The 23275-nt window shown below is 40.5% G+C and overlaps 1 protein-coding gene across 1 annotated transcript in view; it reads right to left on the reverse strand.

The window, feature by feature from the left end:
- Positions 1-21015, reverse strand: part of LOC117346216 (vomeronasal type-2 receptor 26-like) — a 32040-nt gene extending 11025 nt beyond the window's left edge. Inside the window, exons 1-4 of the mRNA XM_033915618.1 lie at positions 20797-21015; positions 13979-14130; positions 9794-10082; positions 4034-4831 (exon numbers count right to left, since the gene is read on the reverse strand). Of these exons, the coding sequence (XP_033771509.1) occupies positions 4034-4831; positions 9794-10082; positions 13979-14130; positions 20797-21015 (1458 nt within the window). The remainder of the gene's footprint in view (positions 1-4033; positions 4832-9793; positions 10083-13978; positions 14131-20796) is intronic.
- Positions 21016-23275: the final 2260 nt, after the last annotated feature.

The following is a 23275-nucleotide window of genomic DNA, read 5'->3' on the forward strand; positions in this document are numbered from 1 at the left end:
AAGGCTTTGCTGAAATCTAAGTAAATTACATCTAGCATATGTCCTCGGTCCAGCTCTCTGGTCACCCAATCAAAAAATTCAGTCAGGTTCGTTTGTCACGATTTACCTTTTGTAAAGCCATGTTGCCTAGGATCCTGTAACCCATTTGATTCAAGGAAGAACACTATCCTTTCTTTCAGCAAAACTTCCATTATTTTTCCAACAACTGAAGTGAGGCTCACCAGCCTGTAGTTTCCTGCTTCATCCCTGTGACCACTTTTATGAATAGGGACCACATCTGCTCTCCCCAATCCCCAGGAATCACTCCCATCTCCAGAGATTTGTTGAACAAGTCTTTAATAGGACTCGCCAGAACCTCTCTGAGCTCCCTTAGTATCTGGGATGGATCCCATCTGGTCCCATCGCTTTGTCCACCTTCAGTTTTTCAAGTTGCTCATAAACACCCTCCTTCATGAACGGCGCAGAATCTATTCCATTTTCTCGTGTAACTTTGCTAGACAATCTCGGTCCTTCTCCAGGATTTTCTTCTGTGAACACAGAACAGAAGTATTTGTTTAGCACTTTCGCTTTCTCCTCATCACTTTCCACATATTGGTTCCCAGCATCTTTTAGCGTAGCAATTCCATTTTTCATCTTCCTCCTTTCACTAATATATCTGAAAAAATTTTTGTCTCCCTTTTTTACAATTTTTGCCATTTGTTCTTCCGCCTGTGCTTTCGCCAGACGTATCTCTCTCTTGGCTTCTTTCAGTTTCACCCTGTAGTCCTTTCTGCTCTCCTCTTCTTGGTTTTTTTAAATATTTAATGAACGCCAACTCTTTCGCCTTTATTTTCTCAGCCACTAGATTAGAGAACCATATCGGCTTCCTTTTTCTCTTGTTTTTATTGATTTTCTTCACATAAAGGTCTGTAGCCATTTTTATCGCTCCTTTCAGCTTAGACCACTGTCTTTCCACTTCTCTTATGTCCTCCCATCCTAACAGCTCTTTCTTCAGGTACTCTCCCATAGCATTAAAGTCCGTACGTTTGAAATCTAGGACTTTAAGTATTGTGCGGCCACTCTCCACTTTAGACGTTATATCAAACCAAACCGTTTGATGATCGCTACTTCCCAGGTGAGCACCCACTCGAACATTAGAGATACTCTCTCCATTTGTGAGGACCAGATCCAATATCGCTTTTTCCCTTGTGGGTTCCGTCACCATTTGTCTGAGCAGAGCCTCTTGAAAGGCATCCACAATCTCCCTACTTCTTTCCGATTCTGCAGATGGAACATTCCAGTCCGCATCCAGCAGATTGAAATCTCTCAACAGCAGAACCTCCTCTTTCCTTCCAAACTTTTGGATATCCACAATCAGATACTTATCAATTTGCTGTGATTGAGTTGGAGGTCTGTAGACTACACTCACATAGATAGAAGTTCCATCTTCTCTTTTCAGAGCAATCCATATCGCTTCTTCCTCTTCCCAGGTCCCTTGCATTTCGATCGCTTGGATATTGATCTTTACATAGAGAGCTACTTTTTGACCATCTCTGTCCTTCCTAAAAAGATTATATCCCGGTGTGTTTGCATCCCATTCATGTTATTCACTGAACCATGTCTCTGTGATAGCGACAATATCTAGATCTGCCTCTAATATCAGGGCTTGCAGATCATGAACTTTGTTGCTTAGACTGCGAGCATGTGAGATGTGGTCATCGCTTTCCAGCTATTTTTAAGCAATAATCTCCTTTTTCGTATGGATTTTTGTTTCGTTTCACTTTCCGTTGCAATACTAAGAAATGAGTTGCTGATATTGCTTATGTTGCAGTCTTTACTACTATCACATCTTTTCTTTTGCCGGGGGTGGTCTCTATAATTGTCCTTCGTACATACTGTATGCAAAACACTCTCCATTCCATCACACAAACAGATGGACAGAACCTTAAGGTATGGACCAGCTCCCTGAAGATGGAACTCATCTTGGAAACAGAAAATGACTCATAAGTGGCACCAAATGGCAAATAGATATTTTTTTCTTGCAAAAACATCAGTCATGATTTCTGAACCTCAGAATTGGGTTGTTTTACTCTACATATTGTATAAATGGGCTGTCAATGGCTTTGATTTTAGCTCCAATGGATGGAATTTGAGGATAGTCTTATGGTCTGTGTCCCATATATGATGACAAATTCAAATAGGCTGGAGTAGAATTTGGTGGTGACTCTAGGGTTGGAATGTAAGGACAGTATCTCACAGATTTCTATCCCAAAAATACCAAAGAAAAATGAGGATCAATTCGTATTCATTGTTGGTATAATCATGAATTAATATAAATGTAACTGTTAGGCAGACTGAATAGTCCATTTGGTTTTTTGTTTTTTTTTTTTTCTGCTTTCATCTACTAATGTAAGGTCATGAAATTGTTAACTGTTGTTTGAAATGCTGCTCTGGCCTACATAGCTGGAAACAGATCTGTTGACATCATCTGCCTGAAATGTATGTCCCTGCCTTACCACATTGTAAGCTAAATAGATAAGAGTTTGAGCCATGATGTACCCTGCCCTCCTGAACATGTAACAGTTAGAACTGCAAGGCTTAGATAAGCAGATGAATGAACTAGTTCCCTATAGGACTATAAGTCATACCCCTGAACCTATCATAAGTGCTGGCTTAGGACCAATAATAATTGTAGAAAAGTTATAGAAGTAACAAATGAGAAGTTGTAGATTTTGCAAATATTAGTTTGCATATGTTTAGTGAAAAGGGCATAAAAGTCCGTGCATTTCCTGTTTCTGACACTCTTGTAAGCAGGCTGCTCACTACACAAGAGTCCAGCATGCTGTAAATAAAACTCTTGTACTTTCTTCACGCATCTGACTTTGTGTGTCCAAGTGACCTTACACTATGTTACTATTAGGGACATAATAAGAAACCTTAGACACCCAGAAACTGGCAAAAATTGGCACTTGGATGTCTTACTTGTCAAAACATCCAAGTAGTCATTTTCAGAACTGACTTTCTGGATGTCTTGCAGGACTTATTACCTCCTGAGTGTCCAGAGTAGAAATGGGCATGTTGCGAGGCATGCTAGGGATGGGGGATGGGTGGGCTTTGGATGGGTTTAGACTTGGACATCTTGCACCTACTGTATAAATGAACCTTTTCCAGGATATCCTAGATGGAACTTAGATGTTAAACCTGTTTGAAAATTATCTAAGTGCCAATAACATGCCCATATTGAACATATGGAAAATGGAGGGATTACTTAGTGTCCCCCACACTCAATCAGTGATCACTAACTCCATTCTAACCCCCAAATACTAAATACCCGTGTCTAGAACAGCAGTGCCTGGTATAGTAAAGCATCACACAGAGGTCTTAAGTAGCCAAGTGAGTGGGCTAATGAACCATAGAGAGGAAGAGTCAGGGCCATACATCACTTTAACCAATACATATGTGGTAGAAAGTGTGGTAGAAACCATTAATATACTGCCATATAGGTATCACTGCAGCCATAAGAGATGATATACAGCTGGGTATAATTTTGTTTTGGGGAATTTGGGGAGCTCACCATAAATTATAAGGGCTTATGATAACATGTATATGTGGCACTCTTTATATTAAGTTCACAACAATGCCCTCAAAGATGCCTCAATGTGTGGAATGTGAGTGGCCAGTCCATTACAATGATAGCCCCTTCCATGACCAAATGGTTCACATATGGAAGTTTCTAACTTGGGCACTTTTATGGCCAAAATGATGTATAAAGTTAGATGTCATGGTGACCTAGATGTTCAGGTGATTTAAACATCCAAGTAGATTAATTTAAATGAATATGAAGTTTTCCTGGTCATGCAAATTGTTTTGAATATTTGTATTTGGTTGATCATGATTGTTGAGTGTATTTATCAAAATCAGGTAGGGAAGAGGGTGTTTATTTGTCAAGGGTCACTCTTGCTACTCCTGTGAAATCTTCCCTCACACTCTGTGCCAAAGTATAACACTCTTTTCCTTTTGAATAAAGAATTCCTTTAACAAATACTAAAATTACCTTCCATGGCAAAGAGTCCAAAACTTCCCTATTTTCTCTAGTCCATTTGGTGCCATTTCCTGAGTCAGACATGATCATGTCATGCAGTGCGTGTGCCACAGCATACACAGCATTGTATATATTGTAGCTGCTCTTAAAATTTGTGCTGATACAGTGAAGGAAAACATTGTCATTTTTGGAAGAGTTGCAGTATCTTCTGATCATCTTAGAGCAATTGCTATGACACAGGTACCTCCACCATTCTTTAGCATTGTAATCACTTGCCAGCCAGACAGGTTTCATCTCACGGATAAATTTAAAAAAATTTGGCATAACTTTCTCATATGGTTTGAATATAAAGAACTTGTTGCTTATTTGAAAGTGTTTTTGATTTCTTGTCAACATTTTTACTTCCATTGAAGTGATAAAAACTTGGCCACTTTTCACTCTTCTTTGAAGATCCAGTATACAATATAGTGAAAATGCAACTTTTTCTTTGAAGTAGAAAATGTTCACAGTAGATTGTTTAATTTTTCTAAGAATTTTATGTAATTCAAAATTTTTGATTGTTCTGCCATGAGGAAAGGTGTGATGTAATGCGATGCAGCCACCATTCCATTCAATCCCTTCTTTCAGGATCTGGATAGCTCTCATACTGCTTTTATCATCAGTTGAAAAGATACTGACCCATTTCCAGCCAAAATACTTCAGTAGCTTGCCTATCCCAGCAGAGAGATGCATCTCATTGGGGACAGTCCGATAAAAATAAGGATACTGAACAAGGTCACTCATATAAAGATTCTGTGAGAAATAACTGACCTGTCAGGAAAATATATGACAAATATATAATCCTTTTTCATCACTCTGACAAAATAGTTTATACCACATAGATCATAGAATTTAATAGCACATAGTTTGCAGGAGTGTGCTTGTGTCTATGCTCCAGTTAGGCACTCCTTTATAAAATTGCTCTCCATGAGGGTCATTTTATAAAGGGATGTATACTGTTCCTGGCATTGCATGCTCCCCCTTTGGGGAGATTTGGTCATTTACATACAGACATCCTCATGTTAAGCCAACTTTCTTCCTCCCACCCTCCACCACAAATCCAGGGACACACCTAAGAGGGTGGTACATGAATGTATTTGAATCTAGAATGAATTTAGTGTAGCATTGCTTTGCAAGTTAATCAGGACAATATTAAATGGTATTGATTTTTCTTTGGAGCCTCTGGAAGAATATAGACAAAGTGGGGAACAGTGTGAGTAAATTTTTCAAGCTGTAAATATTGTTCAACCCAGTCTTTAAAAAGTAAGTATATTTGTTTTAGAGTGAATGTACTTGGTGAAGGTACTTGAAGTAAAGGGAATAGGACAAATCAAGGGGAAGCAGTAGGCAGGAAGTTGGGCTGAGATTTCTTCTTATTTGTAGAACCACTTGGTTTACTTTTCAAGGCTTCTTTCTCTTGAAAACAGAGATTAGTGCACTGGTAGATTAATTTGAGCAAGTGCAAATTAATGTATGTGGGAAAGAGGAACCCAAACTATAGTTATGTGATATTTGGTTCCATGTTAGGAGTCACCACCAAGGAAAAGGATCTAGATATCACTGAGGATACTTTGAAACCTGCATCTCATAGTGTGATAGCAGTTAAGAAAGCAAATCTGATTTTTAAAATGGAAAAGATTTACAGCCATCTGGGACTCATTCAACCAGGTCATAGAGGAAGCTCTTGAAAACCCTCTGAGAGGTCTATGGTCTACAATCTGACCTCTATATTCCAGTCCAGAAAAAAATAGTATAAGTGAGTATAGGCATCATTGAAAGGGCCAATTAAATTGTCTTCTCCTTGTTTGGAGAAGTTCAGCTGCCAACAGCACAAAAAAAGATCTGTGATTCTCCTCCTGCTGATAAAGAACTCCCTTGGAGAGCACAAGCTCAAAAACTATCAACCAGTCTCTAACATGCTTTTCCTAGCAAAACCTATAGAATAGACAGTCTGCATCCAACTCAATACTTGGTTAATTGAGTTTAATTATCTAGACCAGGATATCAATCTGGCTTCAGGCCTGGGTATAGAACAGAGATAGTTCTTGTGTCCCTTCTAGATAATCTGCACAGGGACCATTACAGGGACCATTAGCCTTCAACACTATGGATCATAATATCATGCTTACAAGACTGGCAGAAAAAGGTATTTGTGGAATAGTACTTACATGGCTCAAAACCATATAAGTACTATTCCACAAAGAGATAACAATGAGTTTTGATCAGCAACTGCACATCATTACCTTGGGTAGTTAACTGCTGGGTGCCACAGGGATCCATACTCTCTCCCATCTTATTTAATATCCACCTAAATGGACTCAAAATTCTATATCCATGCCAATGACATGCAAATTCTCATACCTATTGAATGAGATGTACCTACAGCTTTCAGTAAACTGACTACCTGTCTAACCACAAATCAAGAATGGGAAAACAACAACAAACTACCTGAACTCACAGAAAACAGAGATTATTTGGGTTTCTAACACAATGGGACAAGTACCTGACTTCAAAATTTATTTGGGTAAGTATGAATTCTTAACAAGGTACAGAAGATGGTGAAGTGAGGTAAACTGGAGACATCCACAATGACAAACCACCTCTGAGTGTCACCTCTGAGTGACACCTTTGAGTGTCTAGTATAGAAAGAGGGCTAAAGGGTCTCCAAAACCAGCTTGATTAAACACTGATTATATAATTCCAAAGCGTAATGGGTAATGATGTCAATCCCTGGTTCTTATTGTCAACTCCTCCTTGATGTATTGCTTATCACTTTCTGTTGTTTCCTAGTTATATAAACCAGTTCAAATGAAACATTATAACAGAAAGTGTTTTAACTTATCTTTTAATGTGCAGAATCACTAGCCTGCCCCAATGGGACCCATTTTGCCACATAAAGGCTTTCTCAAGGATTCTAAAGGAGCTCCACTCAAGCGTCCTTCCTCTTTTGGGACTAGGATTTATGATCAGATAAATCCTAGCTGTGTCCAATTGATTTTGAAGGTGTACATGTATTGGTCTGATCAGAGAGGCATGACCATGTTCCATTTGTATTGTGAATTTCTGGTGTGGTGATTTGTTGGGATATGAAGGCTGCTATGTTGAGTTGGTGGCTCTTCTCGTGTGTGGTTTGTGGGTCAAGGATTCTGTAGGACAGGGTTTTGAGGAATGAGAGGAAGTTTTCTGTTTGGTTGGAAGATTTGTCTTTCAGGAGTAGGTTAAGATCGCCTAGGATTAGGTTGCATGTTGCTGTGAGGGAGTTTCTGAATATAAATTCTTTGAATTCTGATTTTGCTATGTTCTATTTTCCTGGTGTTATATAGCAAAATAGGCAGGTTAGGGTTCCTTTATGTGTGGGGTCTGATAATTGACAGGCGAGTAGATTCATGTGTGGGGTGGAAGTTGTATCCTGTAGCACTATATTTAGAGTATTTTTTGGCCAGGATCATTATCACAGCAGGGGAGATGAGCCATCTAGCTTGCTGCGATGGTTGTGGTGGGGGGTGGGTAGGTTGCTGGGCCACTGAGCTTATTGTGGCAGCTGCCAACAGCTCAGCGGCCCCTTTTTCAGCACTTATACCTGTTTCAACTTGGTCTAAGTCAAAACGTATAAGTGACAACTAGGCAACCTGCCTAAAGTTTTGGTTAAACCTGATGTACGCCTATGTCTATGTTGGCCCACCTCCCATCCTTTCCCCTCCTCTAAAAATGCCCCTTTTCACCCTATATGTTTAAAGACAGGGGAGGAGGGAAAGGGAAGGGAGAAGGGGTACTGCTGGACAGTGGGCAGGGAAAGGAAGGGAGACGAGGTGCTTCTGGACCTGGCAGAGGGGAGGGAAAGGAAATATGCTACACACTGGAAGGGAGGGTGAGTTGGTGGATAGGAAGAGAGCTGGCCTGTGTAGTTTATACTTAATTTTGTCTTTCTCAGCTTCTTTTTTAGATCATTTACCTACAGATATCTACGTGTGGGTGTGTGGACATTTACACATTTTCTGGGCTCATAAACAAGCTCGAGAATCTCGATGGAGTTCTAATCTTGGACTGGTGGAATATGGCATCAGGATTTGCTGGCTGGCCATTTGTGAGATGTGCTGGTAGTAGTTATTGCCTAACCTTCTGCAAACGAGTTGATTCGCTTCTCCAGTCCTTATTATAATTCATTTAGGGGGTAATGTTTTGTGTACAATAAAAGAGGTACAATTAATACATCAAATGAAATCTGATTTATTGTCTGTGGTTTGTTCATTCTCCATGGTTCGCCTAGTATGGTCACATACTGTATTTTGCCAAGGTGTTGTTGGAAGGGAGCGAGGAAGCCATTAGCTTAGGTATGTGAATGCTGATATTTCTAAATTTGTCTCTATGTTGAGGGGATTAGTTTTAGTACATAACCTGATTTCAGTGAATTGCCCTGGTTTATTTAGATCAGATAGAGTGCACTTATCTGTCATTGGGGTGAACATATTTTTGAGAACAATTCAAGATTTAGAGTGTTGTTTGGTTCGCTAATTGGTCACAGTTTCTTAAGGGGTGAGCAGTGACAAGAGGGTCTCTGTCACTGCTTATGGCCTAGATATCAATGTTTATATAAGAGGGAGTTGAAGTAGAGACTTGATATGGGAATAATTGAAATATGGACCTGTGGGTGATACCGCCATGAGTTAAAGTGTCTTGACGGTACCGTAAGTCATAAAAATGTTATGAAGTAATTTATTGTACACTGGAGCTAATTTCATTACCGAATGGCTCCAGTGAATATCCAATAATTTGTAAGTTTGAATTTGATATATGCTGATGTTTGTCCTCAGCTATTGAAATTAGTTATGGAATTTAATGGGTTAATATAAATAAAGCTGCAGCCAATGTTATGCCAACAATTCTAGGTATATTGGTTTTATTTGATGTGATAGTAGTGAATGTTTATGACTGATATCTGAGTCCCAATGTTAAGCAAAATTTGATGCAGCAACTTTTGTCAATTCCTGAAGATCTGTTTAATGACTGTTTCCAGAAGTGGAAATGACATTGGGAAAAGTGTATATGTAGAGAAGGGGAGAACTTTGAAGATGACCCAATGGAATAAGTTGTAGGATTGTTTAATATATTTTTATAAAATCAGTCCTGGAACATTTTTAACAGATCTCATATTAATAGCAGCTTCTCCTATGTTATATTTTCTCTGGCCAAGAATCAAGATCCAGCCTCCACATGATCAGACCCTTCTGCTTAGGTCACACTGTGTCTGTTGGTCAGACTTACATACCTATGATCTGTTCATTTAGCTTGTGAACAAGTATCTATCTTTCTTCTATATAACAAACTCATAATACATTTGCTAATTTTCTCCTTCCCCTCCTTCCGTAGTTCATAGATACTCCAGTGAACTCCTGGTGGGATTTCCTACTTGTGGTTGTTCTACATATATTTTGCTGGACCAGCTCCAAGAAGAAAAGGACAAGCCTCCTCCCTAACTTAGACTATTATAGTCCCCTCCATAAAGCTCAAGCTCAAATCTAGTCGGGCCACATCCTAAGCATAGACCTCTTTCTACTCAGATTTGATTCATACAATTTGGGAGCTGGAGTCTCAAATTTTCTTCCTACAACTGCAAAGGAAAGAGCATTTTGGCAGCATGATAAAGATGATTTCATTTTGAAGATTTATACTATGCAAGGATGGAATATATAGGGTTAGTATAGAATGTAAAGTAAGATTAAGAATCTTTCTGACCTGTGGGTATTTATATATCTGGAAGATGTTGTAGAATCCATATGTTTCCTCATCTGTAAAGCCTTCAATGATGGCAGCCACTGTGTGAAATAAATTACACTTGAAATTTACTACTGTGCTCTGTCCTGCCAAAATTTTCAAGGCTGATTCAATTATTTTCCTGGTATACCTGAAAGACTCTTTAATATGGAGCCCCAGTGTGATGTTGGGTAAGAGCTCCGAGCTGTTGTTAATTTCCTCCACCGCAAAAACAAAGGCCAAGAACTTATAGTTATCTAATGAATAATATCTGTAATGACATTAAAAACATAATTTCATAACAGTGTACCTGAAATATTTGAAAAACATACATATTTATGCATATTTATTTTTTTGATAAAATATCAGAATACAAAAAAATAAACAAAATTATGGTCTCTTTTACCATGCAGTATGATGCAATGTGAAAAAGAAACCTGCAAGAGCCCTTTTACAGGTATTTCTTAAGTGCTGAAGCCATTTTTAATGCTGACAGGAAAATGCAGCTTTTTCTATATTTTGATAATGGCCATGAGCTAATTTCCCCACTAAAGCAAGGCAATTAGACTGTGAGCCCTTTCAGTACTTCTTTTGCACATGATATGAGCTCACACACTATTCCTGAGCTAATCAATAAGTTAGCAATGCACAAGTGCTGATGGATTAGCATAGCCGGGTCCACCCTCTGTTCCCCACAAGTATATCTTATAGAACATAAGAACAACCATACTGGGTCAGACCATTGCTCTCCTGTTTCTAAAAATGGTCAATCCAGGTCACAAGTATGTATGTTATGTTAGGGTATATTAAACAGGTTCTCTGTTCCCTCTCTACCTATTCAGTTCAAGGTCAGATTATATTTCAAGAGGTTGGTTCAGTTACCCAGGAAGTTACAATGGACCATTAGACACAGTCATTCAATACACTTGGAAGCACAAGTAGATCAGTGTGACTATTAATACAATTATGTTGTAGTTACAAATCTATAATTACAAGCTACAAGTTAAAAGGGACTTGAGAAGTTTCACTTCATGTACAACATCGAGAGTACTTTATGTACTGTGGTGCCTTCCCAGTAATATAGGTGGGTAAAACATGAAAGCTTTTAAAAATGAGGCTTATTGAGCAATGAGTTCACCTCCAAAAGCAAGTAAAGAGCTCTCCTATAGCTGCACATTGTTTGATTTCCACCATTCTTTTAATAACTTATGATTCACAATTTTTGAGACAACTCAGAATAGTCCAAGGGGAAGTGGTTTTCATAGAAGGAGAGGCATTGGATTTTTTATTTACCCAGTGTGTTTCCAAATGGCTAGAATCATGAGTGTGGCATTGTAGCCCCTTTTTTGCATTCTAGGCATTAAATTTCATCTTAGGGGGTATTTTGGAAACATTGAGGAGAGGTTCATGCCGTTCTGAGTGTTAGACAAGTTGAGTGTAGTAAGAGTGTTTATAGTTTTTTATTTAGTTGATTTAGAGTGTATATGAAGGGGGTTTTGTGATCATGCATGTTTCTGATGGTATTTTTTTTGGGGGGGAGCAGCTTTAAAGATGTTTTCCAGATACTCAATTCTACTGATGTTTGGTGTAGTCATTATATATGTGATCAAATTCTCTAACATATTCTTCCATTAAACCCTGGTTACTTAACATGTCATCATCTGATCGGACACAAGCAGGTACTGTTAATTAGCAAGGGTTGTGGACTCTGCCCGAGCCAGTATCCTTCTTGAACCATTAATTGTGTTGAGCTAATTGTAATTGAGTGAGTTTTGAATGAGGTAATTTTATTCATCTTAGATGTTGGTGTAGGTGGTTAGATATTTAATCGTGCTATGTATTTTTCTAGAGTATTGGTGACATGAATCTCCTGAAGAAGGTTGTGTCAACCAAAAAGCTTTGTTGGTAAGCATCAAGAGTTACATTTTAACAGGTTTGGATTATTTTCAGACAGTTAGCTGGATGCCTTAAGTCATTTATCAATGTTGGAGTTGATAAGGGGATATTGTTTGGACTATTTTTGAATTTTCTGGGTACTCTGCATTTACAATTTGATGGTGACTACTAACAATAGAATGCAAATAAGGAAATAAAGTCACTTAATGTGCATTATAGGAGGCCATATGACCAATAAATATTTTATTATATTTTAGATACATACATAAAGTATATGTGTACTGTATATAGACATATATATATATATATATATAAAACAACAAGTGGACAATACTATTGCAATAAATATAAAACATTAGTCATGAGAAGTTATAAGAGTATCATAATAACTGCCATAACTATATTAATTATAGAATTTAAGCAAAGGTTCCCAAATTAAGTCAAATCTCCTCAAATTGCCACACAACTGCAAATATTTTTTCAAATTTATCATATAAACACATCAAATTCCACCAATTGTTGTATTCCAATTTAGAAGAGTCTTTCCAGTGGAAAAGGATAGATTTAATAGTTTTCATAAGTAGATTCTTCAGTAAATGGTTTTTATAAGTATCCAGCACAACAACTGCATCAGTTGTGCCAAAAATAATTAATCTATAAGACAAAGGAATTGATAGGGAAATTATCTTAGAAATGGATGACCAGTAATCAGCCACATAATGATACATAAAAAGCATGTGTTCTAGAGTAGAAACTGCCAAATTGCAAGACCAACAAACATTCCTTTGAGTGTTATCAATTTTAGTCAATTTCAGTGACGTCCATAAAGCTTTGTGCGAAAGAAAAAAGAGATTGTATTATGCTTGCTGAATGTAAAGAGGATGGAATTGACATCCAAATCATATCCCAGTGTGCTTCATCTTTGACCAATTTTAAACATTGATACCATTTAGAGGCTGATCCTCTACAACTATTTAAAAAAGAACATAAGGAAATACCGTCTGACATCTCTCCTGCTGCTGGGGGATGGGGGTTGTACACGGCTGTGATTTCTAGGGTACAGGGAGAGAGTGGGCATCTCTCCTACTGCAGGGGGTGTCACCACCATTCCATGGGGGAGTTCACTGCCACTGCAGCGTAGGGGTGTTGTGATGTAGCAGGAGAGAATGGGCATTACTCCCACTACTTCACAACACTTTCTAGCAGTCTCTGACACTGACCAGCAACCCTAGAGCAGTCATGCTAATGCAGCTTTTAGAAAATGGATCAGCATTTTTCAAGAATCCACCGGAGGGCTCATTTCAATGTTGAAGAGCCCACTTGCATGTCATTGTCAGAGATTGCTAGAAAGCTCGTTATTGACAGAGATAATCCGTTTTGAAAATCCACCACTAAAATGCATACATTCAAATCATCATCTGCACTCCATACTCCTTCTCTGGGTCCCTGTTAAATGTGTGCCTACTTTTTCCCCATACCTACACTAGTCTTGGCTCTTCTGTGTATCAACATTACCCCAGACCATCTTACATCTAATCAGCTAGTGCTGCTTCAGTTGCACTGCATTTTCAGTAGTGTTAAGCAGTCAAGTAGTGCTGAAAATCCAGGAGTAGCCAGCTTATAAGGAATTATAGGCAAGTCTTTTATGATGTTATTTCTTATCTAGAATCCCCTGCTAAATGGTCTTCATTTTGTAAAGTATGTGCTCTACATTTAACTGCACCTGCAATTTTGAGTGGGTGGTTGAGAAGGGAAAATATCCTGCCTTCTTGTAAAAATGTTTATATTCTCTGCTTTTCACATCTTTTCAAAGCACTCTCTGGGAATACATTCTCACTGGCTGTCTAAAGGTGGAAGAAGAAATGAACTTTTCAATGGGCAGATGACATTTTCAGACAGGACTATCAAGGCATGTTCATCTGTTTTAAAATTGATAAATAAAACAAAACAATGAGAACATATTAGCAGTGTATGGAAGCTCATTGCTTGGCTAGAAAGAATTCACTTGCTACAGGTTATCATGAGTTTGTGTTCATTGGTAAATACAAATATTCATAGGCTGAATGAGGATACCAAAACCTCAAATATAATTATAAATGCAGTAATATTGCATATAATAGAAGAAGGAAAAAGTAAACTCCTCATAAGTCATTAACCACCAAAGATCCTTCATATAGGTTTAAGTTACATCTGCAGTTCAAAGTCAATAGCTAGTCACGGAGCAACTCACAAACAGTTCAGAAATGGGAGGTAATACACAATGCTACTTACGTAATGCTTTTATAGGATATTATGTTGCTAAAGGATTTAGTTAAGTCAAAGGAGTATTGTTGAACAAATCCTCCAATTATAATGTCCCCATCCATGTAGTAGCCATCTTCTGAAAAGTCCATATCCAGCTTTGGACATCGGCTCTCAATTGGCTTCCAGAGATCAGTATAAAATATGAATAAAATCAAAATGGGATAAGCTTCCATATTTCACGATGAGAAACAACTGCTCTTCCTACTCTGTCACTTTGGAAATTTTCTAGTGGAGGATACTGCACAGGTTATGCTGACCCCCAACTTTTCAATGTGTTAAGGAAGAAGTTTTAAACTGATACAGAGAAGACCCTTTGATGGATACAGATCACAATACAGATGGACCAGAGAAGCCTCCTCCTGATGCTGATATGAACTCTGATCTGAGTAGGTGTCCTGCAACTCTGTTGGACACCGTGTGATCTTTATAGGACTCTGCTCCTGAAAAGTTGATTCTCAGGGGACATCAACCAGTGCATTTATAGATTGTTTTTATAAACTTGTTTTTCTGAATATGACCTTGAAGAAAAATCTTATTTTGAAAGGAGTGATTTAAGAGGAGTGTAATAATAGAGTCACATTTAATGATGCTCTCCTCAGTGCCTACATTTTAGGCATGATTTATAGAATCAGTGCCTTAGTGCTATTTTTTATTTTCATAAATATTTTATTGAAACTTTAAAGAAAAACACTGGGGGGGCTCTTAATTAAAAAAAAAAATCCAAAAAGTGGCCTAAATCGGTACTTAGATGATCAAAAACACAGATTGTCCAAGTATTAATAATCAAAGCAAGTTTTAGACGTATTTGAAACCAGCTTAGGCCTTTCCCTTGCTTCTGAATGCCTAAAGCAAAAAGAGGTGTTTTTGGAGTTGATGAAAGGGTGAGAGGTGGACCAATCTAGATTTAGTTATACAGCAAGTATAACCAAAAGTTTAACGAGATTTCCCATTATATGTTTTGACTTAGACCAAGTCAAAACAGGTGTAAGCTCTGAATAGGTGCCTCTGAGATGATAGCGGCTGCCACAATCAGCTCAGCAGCTCCGGCAATCTGCCCAACCCCTGCCTGCCGGCTGCAGACTGGGAACCTGGCAGGCTAATGGTAAGGAAAGTTAGGGGTGTCCATGGTTAGGAGGGCCCAGGTAGTGGGGGGGTTCAGGGGGTTCATAGGGCCATTTGAGTGTTCAGGGGATCATGGGATGTGCCATGGGAGGAGGGCCTGAGATACCTCCTGCCCATATTTGAGGGGGTATCAGTTGTGTGCTATGGGCAGGAGGGCCTGGGATCCCTCCTGCCCATATTCAAGAGGGGGGGGCAAGGGTACACTGTGGGCAGGAGGGCCTAGGATCCCTCCCGCCCATATTCGTGGAGGGTTGGGTAGTTCAGGGGTGCTGTCTTTGGCAGGAGGCTTGGGATCCATCCTTCCAGTTTGGGGTTTTATCAGAGAGGATTGGGGGATTGTGATCATTGTGTTGGGGTTGGGCCAGTTACAGGATGCTGTAGCTGGTGTTTATTTTTTGACAGATGCTATCTACAGAATCCTGCTTTTAGGCAAAGGACTACCCTCTCCTTTGCCTATAAGGTCTGGCTTTGGGCATGTGGGACTTGGGCAATTTTTTTGGGTTGGGAATGTGGTCAAGGGATAAACATAGTGGCAATCTCGGCCTATAGATTGCTGAATGCGCAGGTAGGACATTCTAAAAAAAAGCTCAATTTGGATGGGTTTTTTTGAGAATGGACATTTCCCTGCTGCCAACTTCAGCATCTAATGACTTAGGTCAAAAGGGGACTTAGGTATTTTTTTAATTATGCCGCACCACTTGTCATTCTGATTTATAAACTGTACAGAATATTGTCCATTTTTATACTTTAATAAAAAGGATTAAAATATAAATTCATATTTGCATTCATATTTGAAGTTTAAACATAAAATCATGATCACAGGGACAGAGATGGAGTCTGTATTGTTGAATGTATTTTTTATGTAATCTGCAGTTCTACACCACCACTACTACTAATCATTTCGAAAACGCAGCCAGACATAAGCAGCACAGTACATCAGAACTTAGAAGAGACGGTCCCTTCTCAAAAGAGCTTACAACCTAGTTAGGACAGACCAACTGGACAAGAAGGTGCATCAATACACAGTGCTCAAGTGGGGAAATAACCAAGGGAATGATACGACAGATATTGGTACACACAGTTCAGTCTGTGTATAACTCTGAATGATTTTGCAAAGGTGGTAGCAATACAGAAGTTAAGTGTCTTCACATCAATAATGAAGTCAAAAGGAGAAGTAGCAAATGGTATAGGTGACTCTCAGAAGGATACCGAAACGTGACATCATTCAGCACAAAGTGTGAGCACATGAGCCTTGGTTAAGGATATTTATTGTACTAATGTTTAGCACAGGAGTGTCCAACCTCACTCCCTCAATCTATTTATTTATTCAGTTTTCTATACCACTCTCCCAGGAGAGCTCAGAATGCTTCACATGAATTTTCTCAAGTACTCTAGCATTTTTCTCTGTCTGTCCCTGTGGGCTCATAATCTATCTAATGTACATGAGGCAATGGGGACTAGATGATATATCCAGGGTCACAAGGAGCAGCGTGGGTTTGAACTAGAGAGCTGCATGGGAATGGGAATGACGGGAATCCCACGGGACCCACGGGGATCCCGCAGGTTCCCTCTTCGGGTCACGGGGATCCCTTGGGGACATCCCCTAGGGTCATGGGATCCCATGGGGACGCCTCCAAGGGTCGCGGGATTCCTACAGGGCTGGATGTACTCAGCCGCGAGGCTCGTCTCCCTACCTGCCCTGCCGCAACACATAGCCAAACGGAAGTCTTCCTGATGTCAGCGCTGACATCGGAGGGAGGGCTTAAGCAAAGCCCTCCCTCCCTCCGACGTCAGCGCTGACATCGGGAAGACTTCCGTTCGGCTGTGTGCTGCGGCAGGGCAAGTAGGGAAAAGGCAGTTGCGTACAAGGCGGGGGGCGATCCGCCCCGGGTGCAGCACAGCCGGCCAGGTCCCCCGACCGACCGACATTGCTCAGCAGACTCTTCACCTCAGTGGGGATAATGTCAGTGTACACCGGTAAGGAAGGTATTTATGCTAAATCTAGCCATCTTCCCTCATCAACAGGCACTCAGCATCCCTGAAAGATGCTAAAATGGCCAACATATTAAAAATAAATTATAGCACACTTACAGATGTGGGAAAATCTGATGCTTAGTTTTCTTCCCCCCAATTGCTCAAAGTTAGGGGCTCAGATATAGACACATCAAATCACTGATACAAACATAAAATTAGGGCAGCTTTTTAGACTTTAGGTCTTTGGAGCCAAATAATTCTTCCTGATCATGGTAAAAGAGCACCCCCCAATACTGAATTAACACCCACAGAGCTAGTACTACTATTTATTATTTCTATACTGCTGAAAGGCATACGCAACACTGTACATCTAACATACAATAGCAGGGTTAGGGAAATCCTGTCCTCGAGAGCCAGTCGGGTTTTCAGGATTTCCCCCAAGAATATGCATTGAAAGCAGTGCATGCAAATAGATCTCATGCATATTCATTAGGAGTGGAGAAGGACGCTGAAAGGACATGGGGAAGACGGGGGGATAAGGACGCTGAAAGCACATGGGGAAGACAAAGGGGTGGAGAAGGACGCTGAAAGGACATGGGGAAGAGAGAGTGGGGAGAAGACGCTGGCAGGGAAGAAGACAGAAATGCCAGACTAAGGGGGGAGCGGAGGGAAGAAGATGGGTGCCAGACCAATTTGGAAGGGGGAGAAAGGGAAGGCACAGTAACAGAGCAAATGGAAGACACAGAGAGAAGAGAGACAGTGGATGGAAGGAATTGAATGAGAACATGAGGAAAGCAGAAACCAGGCAACAAAAGTAGGAAAAAATATATATTTCTTTTTTTTTTTTTTTTTTTTGCTTTAGGATAAAGTAGTATATTAGTTGTGTTGATAAAAATTTATAAACATTAGAGGCTGTGGTAGAAACCCGTTTACAAAGTATGTATTCTTCCCAATTAATATTTCCAAATTAATAGTCTTTTTGATTATTTGTAAACGGGTTTCTACCAGACCCTTTAATTCAGTAGCATAATTAAATGAAATAACTATTTCTGTAGTTTATAGGGACGGGTGGGGATGGAGGGGATTCCTCGCGGGGATGGGTGGGGACGGAGGAGATTCCTCACAGGGATGGGTGGGGACGGAGGGATTCCTCACGGGAACGGGTGGGGATGGGTGGGATTCCTCACGGGAACGGGTGGGGACAGGTGGGACTTTGGAGGGGACGGGTGGGATTTTTGTCCCCGCGCAACTCTCTAGTTTGAACCTACAATCTCAGGGTGTTGAGGTCAAGCTTTAGTCATTGTGCCACATTTTCAGACATAAAATGGTCAAAGGAGGCATGGCAAATATTGTCTGCAAAGATGGCAAAACAAAGTTGGAAAAGCATGGTAAAAATGTAATATGACAAAACAAGGTATGGTGAGACACAGCATGACAAGCTTAACCACTAAGCACATATGCTATTGTTTGGCTGTTTTACTTTGTTTTTGAAACTTTTAAATCCGATGGGCATTTCTTGCTGTTTTATATTTGCCAATTGACAATACTTAAAAACTCTTTCATAAAGATTGTGACTCTTGAGAAAGGCATGAACTGCCAAAACACTGGCAGTGTTGAGCCAATATCCAATAAGGCACTATCATTTGAAATCCTTTGTGGTTGATGACATCTTGCCTCATGACTCTTGTATGTGGAAATAGTATAACAAAGCATGATTAGCATAGTATGACACAAATGTTTAGACATTCTCGTCTTCCAGCATCTTCTCCCCACTCTGTCTTCCCATTTCCCTTCCAGCATCTTTTCCCCACTCTTGTCTTCCCCATTTCCCTTCCAGCATCTTCTCCCCACTCTTGTTTTCCCCATTTCCCTTCCAGCATCTTATGCCTACTCTTGTCTTCCCAATTTCCCTTCCAGTGCCTTCTCCCCACCACCACCCTTCCCTCTTGCCACCTCACCACCCTTCAGCGCCCCCTCAAACAGCCTGAGAATCTCCCTCCCTCCCCCTTACCTTTGTGGTGCGATAGTAAAGTAAGTTGCTCAAGCCGGCCGAGCCTGTCTACCTGCAGTCATGTGTGTATGAGCGGAAGTTGTGTCAGACAAGAAGCTTCTGCCCACACACACATGACTGCAAGCAGGCAGGCTTGGTTAGCTTGAGCAACTTACTTTGCTAACATGCCGTGATGGTAAGGGAGAGGGAGGGCGATAGAATGGTAGGTAGGAAGGAGGGAGGGGGCCTTGCGTGATTGGTTACTGCACGCATTCCCTCCCTTAACTGCAGGGACAAGGCCATTCACCGCTCCACGAGGTGATTGATGGCCTTGTCCCCATGCTCACAGTGAGCACTTCCCCCCCACCATTTCGGCAGGTGACATCAGACACCTGAATATGGCACAAAAAGTGTGAATCCATTTCTGCCCTTGAAGAAGGATTGAAATGGTGTTCTGTCGGGCAGTAACTTTTGACTCTCTTCAGACTCAGATAAGTTTTGAATTTTAAATTTTGTTTTTGATTGCTTATATGGACTTTATTTTTGGTCATTCTTTATCACTTAAATTAACATGGGAGTGGCCTAAAGGATCTGGCTAATTGGAATCTTAGGCCACTCCCAGTACATCCCAGAATGCACCAGGAAGGAGTAGGCCTGCCATTCGCAAGATGGTATGCCAGATGGCTGGAGGCCTGAAGGATACGTCTGGATGCCCAACAATTCAAGTAGGGGGTTCTGGGGGCTGGAGGGTCTGGGGGAGTAGAGGCAAGCTAACGGAACTACTTCTTCCCACTGTTCCCCCTGTACGCCCTCCTAACTGTGCTCCATATCCACCCAAGGAAAACCTCCCTACCCCATGAGCCATGTGTCCCTCTAGCCCCCATAGGGGCTCCTCCTCAAAAAAAGGATGGGGCAACCCACCGTCATATCAGATAATCAAAAGTCCACATTGCGGAAACCCCAAGCCTCAGACTTATCCTAAGCCAAACAATGATGAAAATGTTCTTCATAATTTAGCCAAGCCCAGCCCCCATACATGTGGTAAGACCGCAAAATCATATCCCCATACCGCAGTAAGCCAGGATATAAATGAGGCTTCATTCCCCCAAGAACGCTAGCATAAATATTGAACCCCCAATAACCAATTAGAAATAGTCTTTGATACTTTCATCTTTCTCTTTTTTGCTTCATCATTCTCATTATCACCCCTCTTTTTATCAAAGCCTTCCTGCTCATGCTCCAATAAAGAAAAAAAAAATCTACTTAGCACCCTTTAAAAATCTTCCTGCGCCACTTCTGGGACAACAAACCATCCAAAGGAGCAATGACCACTACAGGAAATATGAGCCATTCTACCCGCATCATGCACCATTCCTGTATGCCCAACCACCGGCACCATCTCTGAAGAACAGGATGAAGAAGGGGAATGGGATGAATCCCAGGAATCAGATGATTCCCATACCTGCAAAACATCACCCACGTCCTGCCTCTTACTCTGCTTCTCATGATCTAAGTGCTTAACAACATGTTGCAATCGCTTCAAAAACTTTTTATCTCTTAGGTCTTACCCAAAGACTTCCGCTTCCCTAACCCTCTCCCCTATAACACCAACACTCCCAGTCGTACCAGCCTCCCCAACCCGAATACCCACCCCATGCAATAAACCCACACATTTACTCAACTCACCAGCAGTCTGTACCAATGCACCAGCAGACAAGCCAGATGGACCTGAGACCTCACCATCATCCTTTACCATATCCTGCACTGCCGTACTCGGCCCCCTTGCAACAGAAGCCACAGTGCCTGCCACAGCTACACAAGATGACTGTCGACGAGACCCTCCTCTGGCAATAGGAGCCACAGTGCCCGGCGGAGCTGCACCAGATGACTGTCTGTGAGACCCTCCTCTGGCACGCATCGGGACCCACCACCAGCATAATTTAATAGAAGGAAATCTAAACAAACAAACTCTACATGTGAACTTTTTTGAGTGGTTCAAAGAAAAATGGGAAACAAGGTATCCAGGTGACAAGCCAAAGATATTTATAACCCCTTATTTCCCCTGAATATGCATCTATCGAAAAGGTGTACTCCCATAGGGATTTGAATTGTTTTCAATACAGCTTTCTGGATGACCAGCATAAGATAAGTTGCCATAGTTCATGTGCTGTTGGATGTTATTAATGACTGTGTGGATATATTTTGTATTATTTATTTATTTAGTTGAGTTTATATCCTGCCTCCCAGAAGAGCCCAGAATGGGTTAAATAAGGATGAGACTCTTCAGTTCCTGATGCCCAGTGAGAATTTTTAAAATCCTTAGTCTAGAGAGAACGTTTCATGTCCAGATTCCTTTAAAAACAAATATCCTTTTTAAGCTGCTTTCCCAATGTGTCCTCAAAGCATAACAGAAAAGAGACTACACTTCCCTTCACCCATTCCCTTCTCTGGGAAATTTCTAGTATAGGATACTGTGCAGGTCTTAGTGACCCTTCACTTTTTCAAATTTATGTATTAAGTATTACACAATAAGTTTCAAATTGACACAGAGAAGACTCTTTAATGGTCACAGATCACATTATGGATGGACCAGAGAAGCCTCCTTCTGATGTTGACGTGAACTCTGATCCAAGTGAGTATCCTGCAGCTCTGTGGGCACTGTGTGATCTTTATAGGACTCAGCTCCTGAAAGGTTCAGCCTCAAGGGACATCATCCACTGACCTGTGCATTTAATATTAAATATAGATTGTTTTTATAAACTTGTTCTTCTAAACATGACCTTGCAAGATAAATGATATTTGAAAGGAGTGCTTTGTGAAGAGTGTAATAATACCAGCAGGGGAATTGTGCACTTGTTTTATAATAAATGAAAAATAAAGTAGAAAATACATTATTATGATTACAATCTACCAGATATTAAATCCCCTCAAGGCTAGGGGAGGGATCACTGTACATAGAATAATATTTTCAGAGATAGTGACAAATTTATCAGTTATTATAATTCACAAAATATAGAATTTTTAGGACATTTCTTGCCATATTGAAAGGGAATTGTGCTTTGTTTTGTTTCATATAGTTTGGATTTAATTTAATGGAAATAGTACTGAATCCAATAAAGTTTTCTCAGTAGTAAAGTCCCTCCTGATTATACTAATATTACATGAGCAGCCCCTCCCTCCCCATCTATAGCTCTCTTTTCCATAATCTCTCGCACAGCAACCACAGTGCTTAGGAGCCTTTCACTAAAGTGCATTATGCAATTAGGACTAGTTTCTCTAAATGGCTTTGGAAAAAATAAGCAGTAATGGTGCTTATAAATAAAAACAAATGGTGCTAGAGCCTACAAGGGCCCAGGCCATCCTGGACCTAGTACTTACGAATGGGGAAAGTGTCTCGGAGGTCTCGGTGGGAGAAACGCTAGCCACCAGTGACCATAACATGGTATGGTTTAACCTTAGGAAAGGCTTCCCTAGATCTCAAACAAGAACAAGGGTACTCAATTTCCGGGGCACTGACTTCGAACGCATGGGAGATTTCGTTCATCAGACACTATAGGTTCAAGAAGTAACCGACAATGTGGAAGCTATGTGGTCAACCTTGAAATCGACCGTTCAGGAGGCAACTGTCCGCTACATTAAATCGGTAAATAAACAACAAAGAAACAGGAGACCCAAATGGTTCACTGAAGAGGTCTCATACCGCGTCAAGGAGAAGAAAAGAGCATTTCTCTCATACAAGCGCACCGGGGAGAAAGAAGCGAACATTGAATACAAGACAAAGTCCGCAGTGGTCAAAACAGCAGTCAGGGAGGCCAAACTTACTCTAGCGAGGAATATTAAGAAAGGGGACAAATCCTTCTTCAGGTACATTAGCGACAGGAAGAAGAACACAAATGGGATAGTACGCCTTAGAACTCCAGATGGGAGTTATGTGGAAAAAGATTCAGATAAAGCTAAACTGCTAAATGATTACTTCTGCTCTGTCTTTACCTGTGAGGCACCAGGGAACGGGCCTCAGTTGGAAACAAAGCAATGCATGGAAGATCCATTTCAGAATTTTGAGTTCACAACTGCTGATGTTTACAGAGAACTGTCAAGACTCAAGGTGAACAAGGCCATGGGGCCAGACAATTTACACCCACGAGTGCTCAGAGAGCTATGCGATGTTCTAGCGAAAC

This window comes from Geotrypetes seraphini, chromosome 12 (genome assembly GCF_902459505.1).
Source record: "Geotrypetes seraphini chromosome 12, aGeoSer1.1, whole genome shotgun sequence".
NCBI classification, from domain to species: domain Eukaryota; kingdom Metazoa; phylum Chordata; class Amphibia; order Gymnophiona; family Dermophiidae; genus Geotrypetes; species Geotrypetes seraphini.